The 22,838-nt window shown below is 38.8% G+C and overlaps 1 protein-coding gene across 5 annotated transcripts in view; it reads right to left on the bottom strand.

The window, feature by feature from the left end:
* The window catches only part of ARHGAP44 (Rho GTPase activating protein 44), a 163,663-nt gene that overhangs the window by 124,929 nt on the left and 15,896 nt on the right, over window positions 1-22,838 (bottom strand). For all 5 annotated transcript variants that reach the window (XR_003568110.1, XR_003568111.1, XM_027850203.1 and 2 more), the window contains exons 2-3: window positions 4,563-4,602; window positions 1,203-1,307 (exon numbers count right to left, since the gene is read on the bottom strand). Coding sequence is in view for 3 of the 5 variants with exons in the window: in XM_027850203.1 (XP_027706004.1) it covers window positions 1,203-1,307; window positions 4,563-4,602 (145 nt within the window). In the remaining 2 variants the exon portion in view is untranslated. The remainder of the gene's footprint in view (window positions 1-1,202; window positions 1,308-4,562; window positions 4,603-22,838) is intronic.

Raw genomic sequence — 22,838 nt, 5'->3', positions numbered from 1 at the left:
AATTGAAAGATAATGTGCTTCAACCCGAATTCAGAGATCATCAGTTTTCTCTCTGATGATGGATAGCATTTTTCGTCATGAGTTCTTTAGAATTGTCATGGATCATTGTACTGATCAGAGTATCTAAGTCTTTCTGAGTTGATTGTCCTGTTGTTCTCAGTTGATAGAGTTAAGCCATGACATTTACTCTCTCCCTGATCAGGGACAGACATATAGCAAAATACTAAAATACATAATACTTAATGGACCCAGTAGACTGAATCACTGAAGACACCAGACAGATTTTCCTAAATAAAAAAAAAATTCCCTTCATATCTATATAAATGTGGTTGAGTGAGCTCTCTCTCTATAGATACCACTGATCAGGTAGATGTCTACCCAGTGTAATAAATTTATAAATATAAATGTAAGATTTACAAGGAAAATCTGGTGGCAGCTAGGTGGCACTGTGGATAGAATGCCAGGCCTGGAGTAAGGAAGATTCATCCTTGTGAGTTCAAATCTGATTTCAGATACTTAGTAGCTGTGTGACCTTGGGCAAGTCACTTAACCCTTTTTGCTTCAGCTTCCTCATCTATAAAATGAACTGAGAAGGAAATGGCAAACCATTCCAGTATTTCTGCCAAGAAAATCCCAAATGGGGTCACAAAGAATCAGACATGACTGAAAAATAGCTGAACAACAATAAAGGAAAATCCTAGATTTTAAGCTGACCATACTGTAGGAAAATAACACCAGCATTAATCTACTCACCAAAAATCTAAATTGGCTATACCCTAGCATGATGACATTCAAGTATTTCTCTCAATATTAACATACACTTCACTTTAGGTGTTATGACTGAGACAACAGTTTGATAGCAACAACTACAAAGATATAACCTTGCAAATGACATATGGTCATACTTCTTTAAACAGGTGACACTATTGTTGTTATTGTTATTTTTAACTCTACTGTCATTACCTTTGTTGAGGTAAAGAGCCAAATGGTTACTTGCAAGGAAAGAGGAAGGTAGAAAATTCACATGGAATGTGGATAGAATGACAATCCTACAAAAAAGGGGTAAACTTGGATTTTATAAGAGATACGTTTATTTGGTTCTGAAAACATGAGCTTAATAATCTTCCTGAAATAAATCAGCAGCTTACTGACATAGCTTTAGTAGCTAAAATCCAACCTATTCTTGGAAATAGGTCACTTACTGATCGTTTATCAGCTTCTACCCCTTGTTGTCCTTGGAGACATGCAGTCAACTTCTTGTGAGTGCTATGTGATACTTGCTTCACCAGCTCCAAGCGCTTCTCCACCTACAGGCAAAAAAAAAAAAATTTAAACAGGTAGCATCAGGTGGGTGAAGTTGGTGAGGCAAATAGAGGAAACACCTAAAACTTAATTCTAGCTTCAGGTTTTATCACCATTACAATTTACTTCCAAATCACTTCTCCTTTAAAATAAATTTTATTGATGCCTTTTTATTTTGATATCACAATCATTTCCTGATATAAAGTGTGCTTCCTACCTATATCTCCCAAATTGAATCCTCCCTTATAACAAAGAAAAATAATTAAGTAAAAACACTGCACATAGTGACCATATCTGACCTCATATATAACATGCTACTCTTGAAGCCCCCCCTTTTTGTATGATTTATCCCTTATTCTAAAACTTCTTTAAATGTTTATTTAAAAATTGTTTTTAAATAAAAGGAAGAGCATGGTATAGCAGAAAAAACAATGAACTGGGAGTCAAATATGGGATAAAAACCCACCACCTGCTACTTATTAGCTATGTTGCAAGTTACTCTTAGTTTATTAAACATAATGCCAACTATGTGCAGGATATTAGACTAGGTACTAAAAAATAAATAAATATCATCCTTGGCCTCACTGAGCTCATAGTTCAATAGGTAGGGTATACAAATGATTACAATACAAAAACAGAATATTTTAAGTATATAAAACATGTACAAAGTATTATGCAAGAAAGAAAAAAATCATTGAGAGAATCAATCAAACAAGGATTTGTCAAGGATCTGCTATGTGTCCAATCACTTTGCTAGGTTCTGGAGATAAAAAGATAGAACAGAAACTACCTTCAAGTAACTCCCATCCTTTCTGGGTGGGAGGGAAATCCTTATGTATTTATACATGCATTTTAAATATATACAAAATAAATACAAGGTGATTGGGTCCAGGAGTGCTAGCAGTTGAAGGCTTCATGAGTAGCTGAGCTCTGGAATAAATTGAAGAAAGGTGAAAGGAACCAGATTGTGATGATCTTTAAATGCCAAACAAAAGACTTTCTATCTGATCCTGGGGGTAATAGGGAACCCAATGGAGCTTTTTGAAAAGGGTAGAGTTGAGTGATATGACCATATCTATACTTTAGGAAAATCAATTTGGCAGCTGAGTGTCAAGATAGTTAATCTGAAGACTATGTCTATAGTCCAGGTGATAAGGATCTGAACTAGGACAGTGGCTGGGTGAATATAGAGAAGGTGACTTAAAAGAGAGATGTGATAGAGAAAGAAAAAAACAGATTTGGCAATGGATTAGATATATGAGGTAAGCCAAGAGAATAGTCAAGGATGACAATGAGATTATGAGCCTAGGTGACTGAAGAGATGCCATTAATATCAACTGCCATTGATAGAAGTTTGGAAAGTAAGAAGAAAGCTGAATTTTGGGGAAAAATAATGCCAGTGTCTTTCATATGAGATTATCTACAATTTATTTTATATGTATCTTGTTTGTATATAGTTTGCAAGTTGTGTTTCCCCCACCTCCTACTGCAATTAGACTATGAGCTTCTTCTGTTTTTATCTTTGTATCCTCAGTGCTTAGCACAAGGCCTAAAACAGAGGTTAGGAACCTGCAGCCTAGTAGTTGCTAATAAATGCTTGTTGACTTGACACGGATAAAAAGCCAGCAAACAAGATAAGGAAGAAGCAACTGCCAGGTAGGAGGAGAACCAAGGGAGAATATAATAATAAAAATGCAAAAAGAAGAGAGTGTCCAGGAAAAGAAAGTTATCAATAGTGTCACATGCTACACAGAAGTCAAAAAAGGTAAGGATTGAGAAGAGGCTATAAGACTGGGCAATTAAGAGATCACTGATAACTTCAGAGAGAGTAATTTCAGAGAAATGATGAACTTGTAAGCCAGATTGCAGAGAACTTATAAGACAGCGAGACAAGAGAGGAAGTAAAAGCACTGATTGGAGATGGTTTTCTTAAGGAGTGGTGGAGAAGGGGAGGAAAGATAAAAGACCTGCTGGCCTGCGTGGTAGGATCTAGTAAAGGCTTTTTAAAGGATGAGGGAGGCATAGGGGTTTTTGTAACCAGTAGGGAAGGAGCCAGTAGTCATCAGTGAGTGGACTGGTTTGGATGAGACATCCTGCCCAGTCAGCTATCAGCTAGCACAATATGGCTCAGCGTTGCAGCATTAGTATCTGTTCAACACAGAAGCTATGTTCACTAAGGAACTTCTGTTGACATTTCTTAAGATAGAAACATAAGACTGAACTTTATGGTTTCAGAGTTGTGAGTTTCCCAGAGCACATTGCTTTTCTCTCACTCATATGTCCTTAGAAGATTTCTGTATTTTCATACTCTCTCAATGCACCCCCTACTGAATGCATTGGTGGGAAATTGTATCTCAGGCTTATATTTGGATTTTGAAGTTTTTATTAATCCTGTATTTGCTATAATATGAGTATCTATGATGTTATTTCTTTTTCTGTATTGCTAAGTAAATGGCTATGTTTATGATTTTAAAAGGCTACCACATGAGTGGTTGGTTTGTGAATATAAGTATATTAGTGGGTTACTGAAAGCTAGAATTTTGAGTAGGGGGAGTGAATTTCTACACAAGAGAGTAGCATCTAAGACCCTGAGAGAGTCGAGATTATAACTTCATGGTGGTGGTCTTATTCTGGGACTTGCCAGTATGAGGCCTGGTTGAGGTTAATGGGACAGCCCAGAAAGTGATCTCTATACACCCTCTGTGACAGGTGTGGGGCATTACACTGTGGATGAACACTCCATACACTCACTTAGGAAGAAAAAACTTTCTTAACAGTTAGAACTATCCAAAGATGGAACGGGATACTTCACGTACAGTCTGGATGACTACTTTAGGGAGATGTTGTAGAACTGATTTTTGTTCAGGTATGGGTTGCCTTTTACAACTGACTCCAAGTCTGTGATCTCTAAGGTCCCTTCAAGCTTTAAGTCTTATGACACTATGATTTCAAGCACAAAAATAATATGCTCAAGTCACTAAATCCTACAGATAGATCATTTATAAAGGCCACAGATACATTTATAAAATAAAGACAATAATACTCTATCTATCTGAAGGCAGAGTACTGGACCAGATGATCTTAAAGTCTCTTCTAGCTTTAAGGTCTATGTAACCAAGTAATTCAGAGATAATGATAATAACGATTAACCTTATATAATATTCTTATGAGAAATATTTGCGGAGTTCAATGGTGAGGGGGGAAGGAGGGAGATGTTGAATAATGTTGAATTAAAGTAGTTAACCAAAGAACTACCTTACCTGAAGAAGGTCTTCATTTAGAACTTCAGTCTTTTCTGCCCTAGAGAGAGAGAGAGAGAGAGAGAGAGAGAGAGAGAGAGAGAGAGAGAGAGAGAGAGAGAGAAGTATCAGTTGAGAAATCAAATTGTCAATTGCATTCCCCAGATTAGAAATAAAGAAACAGCAGCTATGATAAGAAATTTCAGACTTTAATAGAACAAAGCAGATAAGCAGTACTCTAACTTCAAGACTACAGAGCCCCTTCTAGCCGAACATTAATTATTCAAAATTGTTGGACAGAGAATTCCCACACTGGAAAATCACACAGAAGATGCTTGCTAGGCATCTGAATATTCAAAGAGCATAAAGTCAAGGACTGACCAAAGGCAGTGATAACAAAGGAAGAAAATGCAGCTTATTTACTATGTCAAAGACATGTGATTCCACTAGTGTTGGAACTTCCTCCACAAAGACTGAAATTCATCTTTACAGTCTTTGAAGATTGGCTGAGGCTCAGAGAGAATAAGTGACTTGTCTACTGTCAGACTCCTAGTAAGCATTAGGGGTCGAACTTGCTCTAAAGACTTCTGATTCTAATTCATATAACTATGAAGTACAACATGCCATCTTTCTTTTTGAAATCTAGTTATACTGTTTTAAAATGTATTTCTTTTCTTCTTTATTTTTAATAGTACTTTATTTCTCCAATTACACGTAAAGGCAATTTTTAACATTCACTTTTTATATTTTCTCCCTCCCCTCTTACCTCCCTAAGACAGTAAGCAATTTGATATAGGTTATTTAAGTGCAATCATGTAAAACACATTTCCATATTAGTCATGTTGTAAAAAAAAGAATCAGAACAAAAAAAAACATGAAAAAGTCAAGTGAAAATAGTATGCTTTGATCTGCATTCAGATTCCAATCAGTTCTTTCTCTGGATGTGAATAGAATTTTCCATGAGTCTTTTGGAACTGTCTTGGATCACTGTATTGCTGAGAAGAGCTAAGCCAATTATAGTTGATCATCGCATAATATTGCTGTTACTGTGTACAATGTTCTCCTGGTTCTGCTCATTTCACTTTGTATCTGTTCACGTAAGTCTTTCCAGGTTTTTCTGAAATCTGCCTGCTTGTCATTTCTTATAGCACAACAGCAGTCCATTACATTCATATACCATAACTTGTTCAGCCATTCCCCAATTGATGGGCATCCCTTCAATTTCCAATTCTTTGCAATCAAAAAAAGAGCTGCTATAAATATGTTTGTACTTGTAGGTCCATTTCCTTTTTTAATGATCTCTTCGGGATACTGGCCTATTATGCACAGTTTGACTGCTGTTTGGGCATAGTTCCAAATCACTCTCCAAAATGGCTGGATCAGTTCATGACTCCACCAACAGTGCATTAGTGTCCCAATTTTCCCACATCTTCTCCAACACTTATAATTTTCTTTTTCTGTCATATTGGCCAAACTGGTATGTGTGAAGTGTAACCTCAGAGTTGTTTTAATTTGCATTTCTCTAATCAATAGTTATTTAGAGCATTTTTTTCGTGAGTATAGATAGCTTTGATTTTTTTTCATCTGAAAACTGAATGTTCACATCCTCTGTTCATTTATCAACTGGGGAATGATTTGTATCCTTATAAATTTGACTTAGTTTTTTATATTTTTGAGGAATGAGGCCTTTATCAGACCCTTGATATAAAAATTGTTTCCCAGCTTTTTTATTTTTAATATTTTTTTTATTTTGAGTTCCAAAATGTCTCTGTCCATCCAGTCCCTCCCCAATCCACTGAGAAGGCAAGAAATGATACCAATTATACAGATGAAGTCACACAAAACATATTTCCATGTTACCATACTGAGAAAAAAAAGCAAGAAGAATAAAGAAGTGAAAAAATATGCCTGTATCTGCATTCAGACACCATCAGTTTTCTCTCTGGAGGATAGTATTTTTCATCGTAAGAATTTTGGAATTATCTTTGATCACTGTATTGATCACAGTACTAAGTCTTTCACAGTTGATCTTTGCTACAATATTGCTATTACTATGTAAAGTGTTCTTCTGGTTATGCTCACTTCACTTTGCATCAGTTCATAGAAATTTTCCCAGGTTTTTCTAAAAGTATCCTCCTCACCATTTCTTATAGTACAATAATATTCTATCATAATCATGTACCATGACTTGTTCAGTCATTCCCCACTTGATGAACATCCCCTCAATTTCCAAATCTTTGCCACCACAAAAAGGGTTGCTATAAATATTTCTGTATATACAAATATTTTTCCTATTTATTTGATTTATTTGGGATATAGACCCAGTAGTGGTATTACTGAGTCAATTCCTTTCTATTCCAATTTAATTTTCTCCAGAGCTCCATCATATATAATTTTTCTAAAATCCTATTAATCTCATTAATGTATTTATTTTATGGTTAGATTTATCTAGTTTTGAGAGGGAGTAAATGATGTCCTCCCCCCATAGTATAGTTTTGGTTGTTTATTTCTTCCTGTTAATTCATTTAACTTTTTCTTTAAGTGTTGGATGCTATGGCATTTGGTGCATATATTTTTAGTAATATCCTTTTAATGAAATGTAATTTCCTTGATTATCTAATTTAATTAGGTCTATTTTTGTTTTTGCTTTATTCAAAATCATGATTACTACTCCTGTTTTTTTTTAACCTCAGCTGAAGTATAATAAATTCTGCTTCAACCATTGTTTTAATTGTATGTATGTTCTTCTATTTCAAGTGTGTTTTCTGTAAACAATATATTGTTGGATTCTGGTTTCTATTCTATTCTGTTATCCACTTCTGTTTTATGTGTGAGTTCATCCCATTCAGATTCACAGTTATGACTATTAACTGTGTTTCTGTCTATCCTATTTTCTTCTGTTTATCTTTCTCTCTCTTTTCACCCTGTTTCTCCTCAAAAGTCTGTTTTGCTTCTGAACACTGCCTCCCTTAGCCTACCCTCCCTCTTATCATCCTATCTTTTTAACTTATCCTCTTCCTTTTACTTCCCTTTTGGGTAGGAGAGATTTTTATAAACACACACACATTCATCCTTATTTGAATCTATTCCAATGAGAGTAAAATTCCCTCTCACTTTCCCTTCTACTATAAAAGTTCTTCCTTGAATGCCTTTTTCATGTGAGATAATTATCCCTATTTTTCTTCTTTCAGTGCATCCCTTTTTCTCACCCCTTCAGTTTCTTCTGAGATCATTCCAACATAATTGACTCATACCTATGCCCTCTGTCTACATATTCTCCTTCTAATTGCTTTTATGATGATAAAATAATTAGGAGTTGCATGTATCATCTTCCCATACAGGAATGAAAACAGTTTAACCATATTAAGTCCTTTATGATTACTCTATTATGTTTGCCTTTTTATGTTTCTCTTGAGTCCTGTGTTTAAATGTCAGATTTTCTACTTAGCTCTGCTCTTTTCATCTGGAATGCTTGAAAGTCCCCTATTTCATTAAATATCCATTTTTCCCTCTGAAGGATTATACTCAGTTTAGTTGAGTAGGTTATTCTTGGTTGTAATCCTAGTTCTGCTGCCTTCCAGAACATCATATTACAAATTCCTCTTTCCTTTATCATGGTAGCTGCTAAATCTTGTCGCTCCATGGTATTTGAATAGTATCTTTCTGGCTGTTTTCAGTATTTCCTCCTTCTCCTCGAATTTTACTATAACATTCCTGGGAATTTTCATTTTGCGATCTCTCTCAGGAAGTGATCAGTGGATTCTTTTTGTTTCTATTGTGACCGCTGGTTCTAATACATCTGGGAAGTTTTCCTTCATAGTTTCTTGAAATATGATGTCTAGGCTCTTATTTTTGGTCATGGCATTTACATAGCCCAATAATTCTTAAGTTATTTTTCCTTGGTCTATTTTCCAGGTCAATTGTTTTTTTCTGATATATTTTTCACATTGTCTTTCATTTTTTCATTCTCTTGAATCTGTTCCATTGTTTCTTAATGTTTCATGGAGTCATTACCTTCCATTTGTCCATTTCTGATTTTTAAAGAATTATTTTCTTCAGTAATGTTTTGATCTCTTTTACCATTTTGCCAATTCTTTTTAGGTAGTCATTTTCTTAAGTATTTTTGTACCCTTTTACCAAACTAATTCTCTTCTCATAATTTTCTTGCATTGTTCTCATTTCTTTTCCCAATTTTTTTTCCTCTACTGCTCTGATTTGAATTTGAATTTTTTTTTGCTTTTTCAAAGTTTCTTTCTTTAGCTCTTCTAGTTGAGCTTTTGAATCTAATCTACATTTTTCTTTGAGGCTTTGCTTGTAGATGATTTCACTTCATTGTCTTATTTTGAATCTGTGTCTTGAGCTTCCTTGTCACCATAGTTGATTTTTATGGTTAGGTTTTTTTTCATTGTTAACCCATTTTCCCAGTCTATTTCTTGACTTTGAATTTTAAGTTAGAGTTGGGCTCTCTTTTGTGCTTCAGGCCTTTCTTCCCTACTGTTTTCAGAGCTAATTCTGAGGGTCTGTAAGTTTTTGGTGCTTTCAAGGTGGTGTGATGAGGTTGTGTGGTTATGGTTACTACTCTCTTGGACTGCATGCTGGCCCTTCCTCAGAAAGGGTGCCTGCTCCTTTGTGATCATAAGTGCTACCCTCTCCACCCTAGGCCTGAAACCAGGAACTAAAGACCCCACTCTCTCATTTTGTAAAACTGAGTTCAGGGCCCCTGCTCATTTGTGACCACAAGCACTCCTCTCTGCCCTGCAAGTGCAATCCAGAACTGCGTAATGGGCAATGGAGGTTAAAGAGAGACTAATTATTTAGATTTCATATTTCTTTTTATCTTGCTTTAAACTGTACATTACATGTACATATAGCAAGTAGACACTAGTTATTTTTGTCCTGTTAGCTTAATTATATACATTCATACATATATGGAAATATGGAAATGAGGACACATTGCCAAGTAAAAGAACATACTAATTCTCTCTCACTTAGAGAGAAGTTCTCTCTCATTTTCCACAGCTTTAGGAAACCTGTTCACCAACATCTACCAATGAGTTATTAGAAATAAAAATAACAACATCTAAGAAAGAGCTCTGAGGGCATTAAGTACCTATACCTGAACAAAAATCCCTTCTACAAAATCCCCCAAAATGGCATCCATCCTTTGCTTGAATATGTTCAGTGAAGAATGACCCAAGACTACCTGAGGCAGCATCTTCCACTTTTATACAATTCTAAGTGTTAGGAAGTTCTTCCTTATATCAAGCATGAATCTGTCATTTCCACTCATCATTCTTACTTTTTGTGCCTACTTGACAGATAGCCCTTTCATTACTTGAAGAGAGTTATGTCTTTGCTAGATGCTCTTGAGTGAGATTGGTGAAGACCCCTCATAAAATTTAAACTTAAATAAGTAAAATAAGGTAAAGACCCTTAATAATAATATATGTGTATATGTGCGCCCAGGTCAGGAAGCTTGTAAATAGCCCGGATGGATATGTTCAAATTGTTGCAAAAATAATCACCACCACAAATTATTCCAGGATCAGAAATGAACAAAAACAGGATATACTAAGAGGACACTTGAAGGAGTGGGAGGCAGGTGCAACCTATGTAACGATTCTGTAATTTCCTCTGCTGTTGCTGGGGTAGTTTTTTCATGTTTAGATTGTGCCCTCTGAAGCCCAGCCAATGGGATAAGAGGTAGGGGCTAGGAAGGAGTTGCGGTTAGAACCTATAAAAATGTTTGTTTGGCTGATACCACCTGTGGTCTTGCATCGAACTGCCTTTTGGTGTGAGTCGCCCTTTCTAGAGATTGAAATAAAATCCTTTCTACTTTCTACCTGGAGAAGCCTCTGAATTAACCTGGATAAGGGTCATTGCTGTCCCACACAGCTTTCTGGTACATTGGCCGGGAAAATTTCCCACCTGGAGGGGGTTATTCTCACTAAGATCCTTGGGCAGGTACCCACCGGAGATTTCTCCAGTCCTTGGATCTCATTGGGGGGGACTTACTCTGGCTGAGTAAAGGATCCCGAAGAGAGGAATTCAGAGAAAGTAGAAATGAAAGTAAAAGGAGCTCCAATTGTGCTAGCGAAGATCACCGAATAAAGGAGACTGAATTTTGGGTCACGTAAGTTGTGCGCACAACCCAGGTAAGCAAGATCCAGTGAGTCCTCTGGGCAGGATCTGGTGAGCCCCTGGGTGACCTGTTAGGGGAGAGAGGGAGGTCTAAGCGGTTCAAGTCCGTAAGACTCCCGCTCCCTGGAAATTTTGGTGAGACCAAGTGAGTCCTCAGAAAGGGGACAAGAACTTGTGAACCCTGGGAAAGGAACAGTTTAAGGTAGCTAGCAGGAAAAATCTTCCCAATATCCCAGAGAATAGATAGTCCTCTAGGGAGCAGACTTAAAAATTGGGATGAATCATCCAAATATAAGGGAAAAGATAAAAAGAAGATGATTAAATACTGTTGTATTGTTTGGGGCGGCACCCCACTCGGAGGAAACGTATTCTGGCCAAAATACGGATCCTCTGAGGACTGGATATGCCAACAATTAAATTTACATGTCAATTCTAAAACTCCATTTAATTCGGAAGCAAGTAAACGTGTGGCTTTATGGCTGCCGGTGGTGGAACAATTTGTACTACCAAAACAGGAGGAGGAGAGGCCCAAAAAGGAATTAGAAAAACAGAAGCCCCATCCTTGGGACCCCCGCCTCTTGTTACCCCCACCATATGTCCCTCCACCACCAGCTCTGCCTGCGATTGCAGGGGGACTAGAATCTCCTTCTGCCCCACTCTCTCTTGCAGAGGAGGGAACCGACAGTAACCTGATTGATTTCAACCCATCCACTCCTCACTGCCCTCTCAGAAGAAAGCTTAAGCAATTAGGGATCAGGAGAATTTTCCCCTCCCCTATAAGACCGAGGTTGAATTCTTTCCCTTAAGAGAGGTTCCGATAGCACAGGAAGGATTGGGGTTTGTGAACGCCCCTTTAAGTACCTCAGAGGTGAGTGGGTTTAAAAAGGAGATGAAATCATTGTTAGAAGACTCTGTGGGTTTGGCAGAACAAGTGGATCAGTTTTTCGGCCCCAATACTTACACCTGGCCAGAGTTAATGTCAATCATAGGGATCATTTTCACAGGGGAAGAACAAGGACAAATAAGAAGGGCTGCTATGAGGGCTTGGGATAATGCTCACCCGATAGCACAAGGAGGACCTAGGGGAGAGCAGAAATTCCCCCTTAAGGACCCAGGTTGGGATCATAACAACGCAGCCCATAGGGAGAATATGAAAGATCTGAGAACAATGATTGTCCAGGGGATTGGAAATGCAGTCCCCCGGAGTCAGAATACGAATAAAGTGGTGGGGGTCAAGCAAGAAAAGGATGAGACCCCCTCCGCTTTTCTGACTAGGCTTAAGGAGTGTATGAGGAAGTTTTCTGAGCTGGGAGAGCATGACCCCACTGCCCAGAACTTATTGAGGGTATACTTCGTTACCAATTCTTGGCCAGACATTAATAAGAAGTTACAGAAACAGGCTGGATGGCAGACAAAGCCTCTGGACAAGTTACTAGAGTTGGCTCAGAAGGTATATGTGGCCAGGGCATCAGAAGAGAAAAGGGAGAAGGATAAGAACACCAAAATTATGTTATAGTCTTTAAAACAAGGGGAACAAACTAAAGTGGTACTTCAGACCATACAGATGGTAGCTAGGTCAGTGATAAAACCACAGGAAAAATTATCAAATTCTTATGGCAGAGGAAGAGGAAGGGGGTTTAGATCCCCTGGGGAGAGAATGGAGTGGGGTCCCTTAACCTGTTTTGAATGTGGGCAAGAGGGCCATATGAGAAGGGAAAGCCCTTCAGGAAAGTCTGAACAGAGGGTTTTCTCCCTTATGGAAGTGGAAGATTAGGGCTGTCAGGGGTTCATCGAAACAACCCACCCAGAGCCCTTGATAAATTTAAGGGTGGGACCAAAAAAGGAAGAATTAGTGTTCTTGATTGATACTGATCTTCAGTGATACAGTTGCCCCAAGGGGCTAAATTATCCAAAGATACTCTACTTATTTCTGGGGTGAAGGGAGACACCTTTACTGTTCCCCTTACTGAAATTATTGAATTTGAATGTGAAGGAATAGCAGCCCTTGGGAGGCTTTTTTTGATACCAGGGGCAGGGATCAATTTGCTAGGCAGGGATCTGATTACCAAACTCTCAATTCAGTTAATACCTCAAGGAACCCGAATTATCCCTACAAAAAAGATGCTAGTGTTAAGAGAAGGGGAGGAAGAAGAAATCGACCCCAAAGACCGGGCACAATCCCATAATTGGGGGTGGGTAAAGATCACCCCAATTAGAATCACATTGAGAGACCCTACAGTAACAGTCAGGGTCTGGCAGTATCCCATCCCTCTGGAAGGAAGGAGGGGTCTCCAGCCTGTTATTCAAGGACTTATAAAGGATGGGCTATTGGAACCTTGTATCTCCCCTTTTAACACCCCAATTCTACCAGTCAAAAAGGGGGATGGATCCTATAGACTAGTACAAGACCTAAGGGAGATTAACAAGGTGGTCGTCTTCTCCCATCCGGTAGTACCCGATCCTTACACCATTATGGGAAGAATTCCTGAAGATAGTCAGTGGTTCAGTGTTATAGATTAAAGGATGCATTCTGGGTTTGCCCATTTGACCCTGAAAGTAGGGATATTTTCACTTTCTAATGGGAAGACCCAGAATCAGGAAGAAAGCAGCAGTATAGATGGTGTGTTTTGCCCCAGGGATATACTGAGTCACCAAATTTGTTTAGACAAGTATTAGAAGCCATATTAGAAAAGTTTGTAACACCTCCCAGAGCCCGAGTGCTACAATATGTGGATGACCTGTTGGTAGCAGGGAAAAAGAGAAAGGAAGTCAGTCGAGCCTTTATTGAATTAATGAATTACCTAGGGAAAGAAGGGCTCCAGGTCTCAAAGGGGAAACTACAATTTGTGGAAAGAGAGGTTAAATATTTGGGACATTTCATTAGCAAAGGAAGTAAAAGATTAGATCCTGAGCGGGTGGCAGGAATCCCCCAAGTTGAACCCCCCAAGATTAAAAGAGAGTTACAGAAGTTTTGGGGGCTAGTGGGCTATTGTAGGACTTGGATAGACTCATATGCAATATTAACAAAACCCCGGTATCAGCACTTATTGGAAGAAGAACCTAATTCTGTCCAGTGGACACCAGAGAGCCAGCAGAGTTTTTGTCAGTTAAAAGAGGCCCTGGTATCTCCACCAGTTCTAGCCTTACCTTCTTTAGAAAAACCTTTTCATCTATATGTAAATACAGAAAGAGGAGTAGCTTTAGGAGTTTTAGCACAAATAAGAGGAGGGCAGAAAAGACCTGTAGCCTTCCTCTCTAAAGTCCTGGATCCGGTAGCCTGAGGATGGCCTGTATGTATACAAGCTGTAGCTGCAACGGCTCTCTCAGTAGAAGAAAGTAGAAAACTTACCTTTGGGGGAAGCCTGATAATTAGTGTACCACACCAAGTTAGATCTATCTTAAATCAGAGGGCCGGGAGGTGGTTAACAGATTCCCAGATCCTGAAGTATGAGGCCGTATAACTGGAAAAGGATGACTTGGTGTTGACCCAAGACTCAAATCTGAATCCGGCCTCTTTTCTTACTAGCACAGGATCGAGGGAAATAGATTTGGAACATTGCTGTTTGGAAACAGTGGATTTTCAGACAAAGATTCAAGAGGACCTTCAGGAGTCTGCTATACCTGGAGCTAGAAACCTTTTTATAGATGGGTACTCCCGAGTGGTAGAAGGAAAAAGGAAAAATGGATATGCTATCATTTGTGGGGATCAGCTTGCCTTAGAAGAGGCAGGGCGATTGCCAAAAGATTGGTCTGCTCAAACTTGTGAATTATACGCTTTAAATCAGACTCTAAAATTACTAGAAGGAAAAAGTGGGAACATTTCTACAGATTCTAAGTATGCCTGGGGGGTAGTGCATATATTTGGGAAAATTTGGGAAGAAAGGGGAATGATGAATAGTAAAGGCAAGGGATTGGTTCATTCTACTTTGCTAACACAAGTATTAGAGAATTTGTTGTTACCAGAAGCAATTGCTGTCATACATGTTAGTGGGCATCAACTTGGCCACACTTTTGAAGCTAAAGGAAATAGATTGGCAGATGAGGAGGCAAGGAGAGCTGGGGTTAAGACATCCGACCAAGGTGATCCAATGTTAGTCCTATTCCCTTCTTTCCCTCCGAGTCTACCCTCTCCCTCCTTTTCTAAGGAAGAAGAAGACAAGGCCAAAGAGTTAGGGGCCCAGAAGGGAAGCCAAGGGAACTGGTTCCTCCCTGATGGTTGGGAGGTATTAAACAAGGCAAGTATGAGGCAGGTGTTACAACACCTCCACCAAGGCAGTCATTGGGATGTACAGAATCTGTGTGATGCAATTCTAACCCAGTATGTATCTCCTGGTCTTTATACCCTGGCGAGGCAAATAGTGGAGGGATGCCTTGTGTGTCAAAGGAAAAATAAGTCAGCCCAACATCGACTTCCTGCAGGAGGAAGACCCCCAGGAATTAGACCTTTCCAAAGCATCCAGGCTGACTTTACTGAGCTGCCCCCGGTTGGCCGCCTCAAGTACTTGCTGGTCATGGTTAACCACCTGACCTCTTGGGTAGAGGCATTCCCCACAACCCAAGTGATGGCTTTAGCCATCGGCAAGATTCTTGTAGAACAAATTCTTCCTAGATATGGGCTAGTGGAGCGGATAGACTTGGATCAGGGAACTCATTTCACTTCCAAAGTTCTTCAATTTTTGGTACAAGCTTTGGATATTAACTGGGAGTTTCATACTCCCTGGCACCATCCTTCCTCTGACAAAGTAGAAAGAATGAACCAAGAAATTAAAAGACAGCTCGCTAAACTAACCTTAGAGACTCAATTACCTTGGACCCGACGTCTACCCTTAGCACTCCTTAGAATCAGAACAAAACCCCGGAGGGATATTGGATTATCCCCATGAGTTTCTTTTTGGACATCCACATCCTGGGGGAAGTGGCAAAGGAGAAAATTGGGACCCTATATTCAATTGTAAAGATAGATTTTTAAGGAATTATGTACATAATCTGGTGAAGCAATTAAATATGTTACAGCATAAAGGGCTGATCGCCTAGATGCCACCTTTGGGGTTCCCAGTTCACAGATTCTAGCCTGGTGGTTGGGCGCTGATCTGGACTTGGAAGGAAGAAAAGCTCACCCCATCTTGGGAAAGACCTTTCCAAGTCCCGCTTTCCTCGGACACAGCAGTTCGGACCAAAGAACGTGGCTGGATGCACCACACACAAGTAAAGGGACCAGTAACTCCCCCTGCTGAATGGACAGTCGATTCCACAGACCCAGGGGAATTGAAGTTACGCCTCTGGCAAAAGCCACACACTGGTTGGATTCATGAGCCCTAAACCCCTACCCTTATCGCTTAGATCTGTTCTTTAACCCCTGCACAACTTGCTCCTGTATCCTGGTCAGCAGAGAAAAATATGTTTGAACAATTGGTGGAAACAAATCTTATGGTTCCTCCTAATTGCTGTCAGTGGAGTTATTCTTCTTCCCATATGTCTCCCATGTATGATGCAGTTAATCACTAAATTAGTACAGGATGCATTGTCTAAAATGATAAGATTAGAAAAGAAAGCTGAAGGGTCAGTTTGACTAATGATCCTAAGGAAGCAGGGATGGACCCCAGTAGAGCAGGAAGATAGGACTGGGCCAGAAGGATCGGAAATAAGTGATCAAATAGTGGAGAAAATGTACCAAAACTGGTGTGAGAGGTCTTCAATGAACAAATAAGAGGAGGGATTGAGTGAGATTGGTGAAGACCCCTCATAAAATTTAAACTTAAATAAGTAAAATAAGGTAAAGACCCCTAATAATAATATATGTGTATATGTGTGCCCAGATCAGGAAGCTTGTAAATAGCCCGGATGGATATGTTCAAATTGTTGCAAAAATAATCACCACCACAAATTATTCCAGGATCTGAAATGAACAAAAACAGGATGTACTAAGAGGACACTTGAAGGAGTGGGAGGCAGGTGCAACCTATGTAACGATTCTGTAATTTCCTCTGCTGTTGCTGGGGTAGTTTTTTCATGTTTAGATTGTGCCCTCTGAAGCCCAGCCAATGGGATAAGAGGTAGGGGCTAGGAAGGAGTTGAGGTTAGAACCTATAAAAATGTTTGTTTGGCTGATACCACCTGTGGTCTTGCATCGAACTGCCTTTTGGTGTGAGTCGCCCTTTCTAGAGATTGAAATGAAATCCTTTCTCCTTTCTACCTGGAGAAGCCTCTGAATTAATTTGGGTAAGGTCATCGCTGTCCCACACATTCTTAACTTTAAATAGCCTAAATTCCTTCCAAAAAAAAATCTCCTATGACATTATCTTCAGGCCCTTCATCATTATGGTTGTCCTGTCTTGGATGTTGACTAACTTGAGAATTTTCTTCCTAGGGGGTGAAGCCACGATGGCGGAGTGAAAGCAGTGACTTACTTGAGCTCTCCCCCAAACCCCTCCAAATACCTGTAAAAAAATGACTCTAAACAAATTCTAAAGCAGCAGAACCCACAAAAAGACAGAGTGAAACAAATTTCCAGCCCAAGACAACCTGGATAGTTGATCAAGAATTTTCTTCCTAAAATATGATGTCCAGAACACAACATTCTAGATGTAATCTGACAAAGAAAGGGAACAGTACTACTATCATCTCCCTATAGTATAGTATTTTGATCTGTGATCATATCCATGTGGATACTCCCTTAAGTGCTACAGATCAAAACTTATCCATGTAGAAGTGGGAACAATGTTTATCAGGGTCCATGTCATGTAGACTAGCCTAGTTTTTCATTTAAAACACAATCATTTCAAGACTTGAGTGGTGCAAAGGGCTTAGGCTCAAGTTGCTGATGCCACTTACTGGTCACTTTGGGGCATAAAAGAGAATCCACAAGGAGTCTGTGTCCCTCAGATTTGGCAGATGTACCATTGCATATGAAAATCACAATAGTTTGCTGACTAGACTTATTTCTGTATATAGCTGGAAAAAGATTAATTCTACCTGAATCAGTGCTGTACACTTGCTGCATAACCTTTCCATGCTATAGCTAAGTAAAATTCCTTCTGTTAACTGTTATATAGTGTATGAGTCCCATCTCATTCTAATCTTGAGTCTGAATTACCAGATTGACTCAAGTCAAGTCTGAAGTACAACATGCTTTCTAAATCTGCGGTACTCTTGCTTATGTCTATTTCAATATACTGGAAGCCTTATGCCAAGTTATTTGACATTTCATGCTGTCAGGCTATCACACAAGAGTATCACTCAAGCTGTCTTTTTTATTATTCAATTCTTAATTAAGGTATAAAGGTATGCTATCAAATCTGCTGATAAGACAAAGCTGAAAAGGATTGCTAATAACAGATATATTTGGATGTTATACCAATTGGTGCATATATGTTTAGTATTGATATTACTTCATTGTCTATGGTACCTTTTAGCAGGATGTGGTTTTCTTTCTTGTCTCGTTTAATTAGATCTATTTTTGCTTTTGCTTTCTCTGAGGATTGCTACCCCTGCTTTTTTTCATTTCAGCTTAAGTAGAATATATTCTGCTCCAGCCTTTTACCTTTATTTTCTGTGTATCTCTTTGCTTCAAACGTGTTTCTTGTAAACAACATACTGTAGGATTATGGTTTTTAATCCACTCTGCTATCCGCTTCCATTTTATGGAAGGATTCATCCTATTCACATTCACAGTTATGATCACTAACTGTGTCTTTTTCTCCATCTTATTTCCCCCCCTGTTTATGCTTTTCTCTCTCCTTTCTCCTGTTCCCTCCTCACCAGTGTTTTGTTTCTGACCACCACCTCCCTCAATCTGCCCTCCCTTTTTTCAGCCTCCCTCCCTTTTCTTTCCAATTTCCCCTCCTAATTCCTATATGGTAAGACAGATTTCTGTACAGAATTGAGTCTGTATGTTATTCCCTCTTTGAGCCAAATTTGATGACAGCAAGATTCAAACAATGCTCACTTCCCTCCCTTCTTTCCCTCTACTACAATAGGTCTTTGCACCTCTTCATGTGATGTGATTTAACCGTTGCTGCCTGTTTCCTCTTCTCCCAGTACAATTCTTTCCTTCACTCCTTAATTTTTTTATCATCACATCAAAGTCAACTTATACCCACACCCTCTATGTATACCCCTTTTAAATATCATAATAAAGATACAGTTTTCAAGAGTTACAATCTTTGCATGAAGGTATGTAAACAGTTTAACCTTATTGAATAACATGGGTTTTTTTTCCATTTCTGTTTACCTTTTTAAGCTTCTCTTAAGTCTTGTTTTTAAAGATTGAATTTTCTGTCAGCTCTGGTTTTTTCATCAGGGAAGTTTGGTAGTCCCCTATTTCATTGAATGTCCATCTCCTCCCCTGAAAGATTATGCTCAATTTTGCTGGGTTGTTAATTCTCAGTTGCAATCCAAGTTCCTTTGCCTTCTGCAATATTATATTCCAAGCCATTTGATCCTTTAATGTAGAAGCTTGCTAGATCCTGCAAAATCCTGACTGTGGTTCCATGATATTTAAATAGTTTCTTTCTGGCTGGGCTTGCAGTATTTTCTCTTTGACCTGAAAATTCTGGAATTTGGCTACAATATTCCCTGGAGTTTTCATTTTGGGATCTCTTTGAGATGATCAGTGGATTCCTCTTGTTCTAGGATATCAGGGCATTTTTCCTTGAAAATTTCTCAAAAGATGTTTTTTGGATCATGGCTTTCAGGTAGACCAATAATTCTTAAATTATCTCTCCTGGATCTATTTTCCAGGTCAATTGTTTTTCCAATGAGGTGTTTCACATTTTCTTCTATTTTTTCATTGTTTTGATTTTGTTGGACTGATCTTTGGTGTCTGATGATGTCATTAGCTTCCACTTGCCCAGTTCTAATTTATAAGGAATTGTTTTCTTCAGTTAGCTTCTGTACCTCCTTTTCCATTTGGCCAGTTCTACTTTTTAAAGTGTTCTTCTCTTCAGTGAGTTTTTATACCTTTTCCATTAGGTCAATTTTATTTATTCATTCATTCATTCATTCATTTATTTATTTATTTATGGTAATTACTTTATTTATTTTTAGTTTTCAACATTCAGTTCCATAAAATTTTGAGTTTTAAATTTTCTCCCCCACTCCTCCCCACCCAAGAGGGCATGCAATCTGATATAGACTCTATTTATACATTCATATTAAGCATATTTTCCCATTAGTCATGATGTAAAGAACAATTAGAACTAATGAAAGGAACCACAAGAATGAAGCAATAAAACAAAACAACAAAGGAAAAGGAGAGCAAATAGTATGCTTCCATCTGCATTCAGATTCCATAATTCTTCCTCTGGATGTGGATAGCAATTTCTATTGTGAGTCTTTTGGAGCTGTCTTAGATTCTTTCATTGCTGTGGAGAGCCAAGTCTATCAAAGTCAGTCATCACGCAATGTGACTGTTACTGTGTACAATGTTCTCCTGGTTCTGCTCATTTCACTCTGCATCACTTCATGTAAGTCTTTCCAGGTTTTTTTGAAGTCTGCCTGCTTATCATTTCTTACAGCACATTTCATATATTCCATTACATTCATATACCACAACTTGTTCAGCCATTCTTCAATTGATGGGCATTCCCTCAATTTCCAATTCTTTGCCACCACAAAAAGAGCTGCTATAAATATTTTTGTACATGTGGGTCCTTTTTCTGTTTTTATGATCTCTTTGGGATACAGACCTAGTAGTGGTATCGCTGGGTCAAAAGGCCAATTTTCTTTTTTAAGGAGTTGTTTTCGGTGGATTTTTTTCCATTTGACCAATGTATTTTTTAAGGAATTGTTTTCTATATGTTCAATTTTTGTCCTTCCTTTTCCAAGCTGTTGACTCTCTCTTGCATACCTCTCATTTCTTTTCCCATTTTTTCTTCTATCTCTCTTATTTGACTTTTAAAATCCTTCTTGAGCTCTTCCAAGAAAGCTTTTTGGGTTTGAGACCACTTCATATTCCTCTTTGAGGTTTCAGATGTAGGTATATTGACAATGTTGTCCTCTTCTGAATTTATGTTTTCACCTTCCTTGTCCTCATAAAAGAGTCTATTACCTGTGTTTGTTTTGCTTTTTGCTCATGATGTTTGTTTATTCCCTGGCTTTTAAAGTTGAGCTCTCCTGCTGGAGCACAGGGGGCACTGTCCCAAGCTTCTTGTGCTGGGGGTTAGGGACCTGGTCACTGGTTTTGTGTGTTAGGACCACAGGTGTTGACAGGGGTCTGGCAACTTACCTGGTGCTGAGCTGGGGTTTTAGTGGTGGTGTCTGGCATGTTCTGAGGCCAGGTGGGGTTTTTCTGTGTTTCCCTGGGGCTATACTGAAGCACATAGAGGTCTGGCCACTGGATGTCACTTGCCTTCCTGGGGCTGCACTGAAGCATGGGGAGTTCTGGCCACAGGAGGTCAACCATCTACCCAGGCCAGAACCAGCTTGCGGGTGTGGTGGTTCTCTAAGCTGGAGTCTGCCTGTTCCTTTGGCTATGCTAAGACAAGGGGGTGGGTCCTGGTTTTGGTGTTTGCCTGCTCCACCACACTGGGGCTCAGGATCTCTCATAGTTTACTGAGGTGGGGCTTGCTGCCAGTTTGTTGGGATACTTCCTATCCTGGAATGCACTCCTCCTTTATCCAAATCAAATGGACCTTTCTTGCTGATCCTCTAAGTTTCCTGGCCTAAAAGACTGTTCCACCTCATCTTTCCAGTGGCTCCACTGTTCCAGGATTTTCCCTGGGGTGCTATTTTTTGTTTTGTTAGAAGCCAACATGGAAGAGTGACAGCGATTCACTGCTTTCTCTACCATCTTGGCTTCCAGAAGGTCCCCTTCTGAAATAGGGGACTTTCAATCATTCCTGATGAAACAAACCAGAGCTGAACAGAAAATTCGATCTTCAAGGACAAGACATAAGAGAAGCATACAAAGTTAAAGAGGAAAGAAAAAAAGTTATCCAATAAGGTTAAACAGTTTATATCCCTACACAAAAAGATGATATTTGTAACTCTTGAGAACTGTATCTTTACTATGACATTTAGAAGGGGTATAAATAGACAGAAGGTGTGGGTATAAGTTTACTTTGATGGGATGATAAAAAATTAATTAATTAAGGGATGAAAAAAAGGACTGTATTGGGAGAAGAGGAAAGGAGGAGGTAGAAAAGGGTAAATTACATCCCATGAAGAGGTACAAAGACCTATTACAGTAGAGGGAAAGAAGGGAGGAAGGCAAGCATTATTTGAACCTTACTGATTGGATTTGGCTCAGAGTGGGAATAATATACATAGTGAGTTGGGTATAGAAATCTATCATGCCCTATAGGAAGTAGGAAGGGAAAAGGGAAAGAAAAGGGAAGGGGGCTAATAGAAGGAATGGTAGATTGAGGGAGGTGGTGGTCAGAAGCAAAACACTGGTGAGGAGGGAAAGGGAGAAAGGAGAAAGAAAAGCATAAATGGGGGGGGATAGGATGGAAAGGCACAGTTAGTAATCATAACTGTGAATGTGAATGGGATGAACTCTCCCATAAAATAGAAGCAGAAAAACAGAGTGGATTAAAAACCATAATCTTACAAAACACTTGAAGCAGAGAGATACAGAGTAAAGGTAAAAGGGTGGAACAGAATATATTATGCTTCAACTAAAGTTAAAAAAGGCAGAGGTAGTAGTCCTGATTTCAGATAAAGCAAAAGCAAAAATAGATCTAATTAAAGAGATAAGGAAGAAAACTATATCCTGCTGAAAGGTAACACAGACAATGAAGTAATATCAATATATGTATATAATCATATATATAGCAAGTGGTATAGCATCCAAATTCTTAGAGAAGTTAAATGAAATACAAGAATAAACAGCAAAACTATACTAGTGGGGGACCTCAATCCCCCCTCTCAGAACTAGATAAACCTAACTACAAAATAAACAAGAAAGAAGTTAAGGAGGGGAATAGAATTTTAGAAAAGTTAGATAGGGTAGACCTTGGGAGAAAACTGAATGGGATTAGAAAGGAATATGCTTTTTTCTCTGTGGCACATGGCAACTATGCAAAAATTTACCATGTATTAGTGCAGGCATGCACAATCTGTGGAGGGCTGTGGGCACACCAAAAGATTTGGGGGGGCTAGCAAAAAATGTAGGGGATGTTTTTGTTTACATTTTTCACACGGCATCCAAAATCC

The sequence above is a fragment of the Vombatus ursinus genome, unplaced genomic scaffold, assembly GCF_900497805.2.
Source record: "Vombatus ursinus unplaced genomic scaffold, bare-nosed wombat genome assembly UNPS02008996.1, whole genome shotgun sequence".
Lineage (NCBI taxonomy): Eukaryota > Metazoa > Chordata > Mammalia > Diprotodontia > Vombatidae > Vombatus > Vombatus ursinus.
The sequence above is the reverse complement of the archived record's forward strand: the minus strand, read 5'-3'. Positions and strand labels throughout refer to the sequence as shown.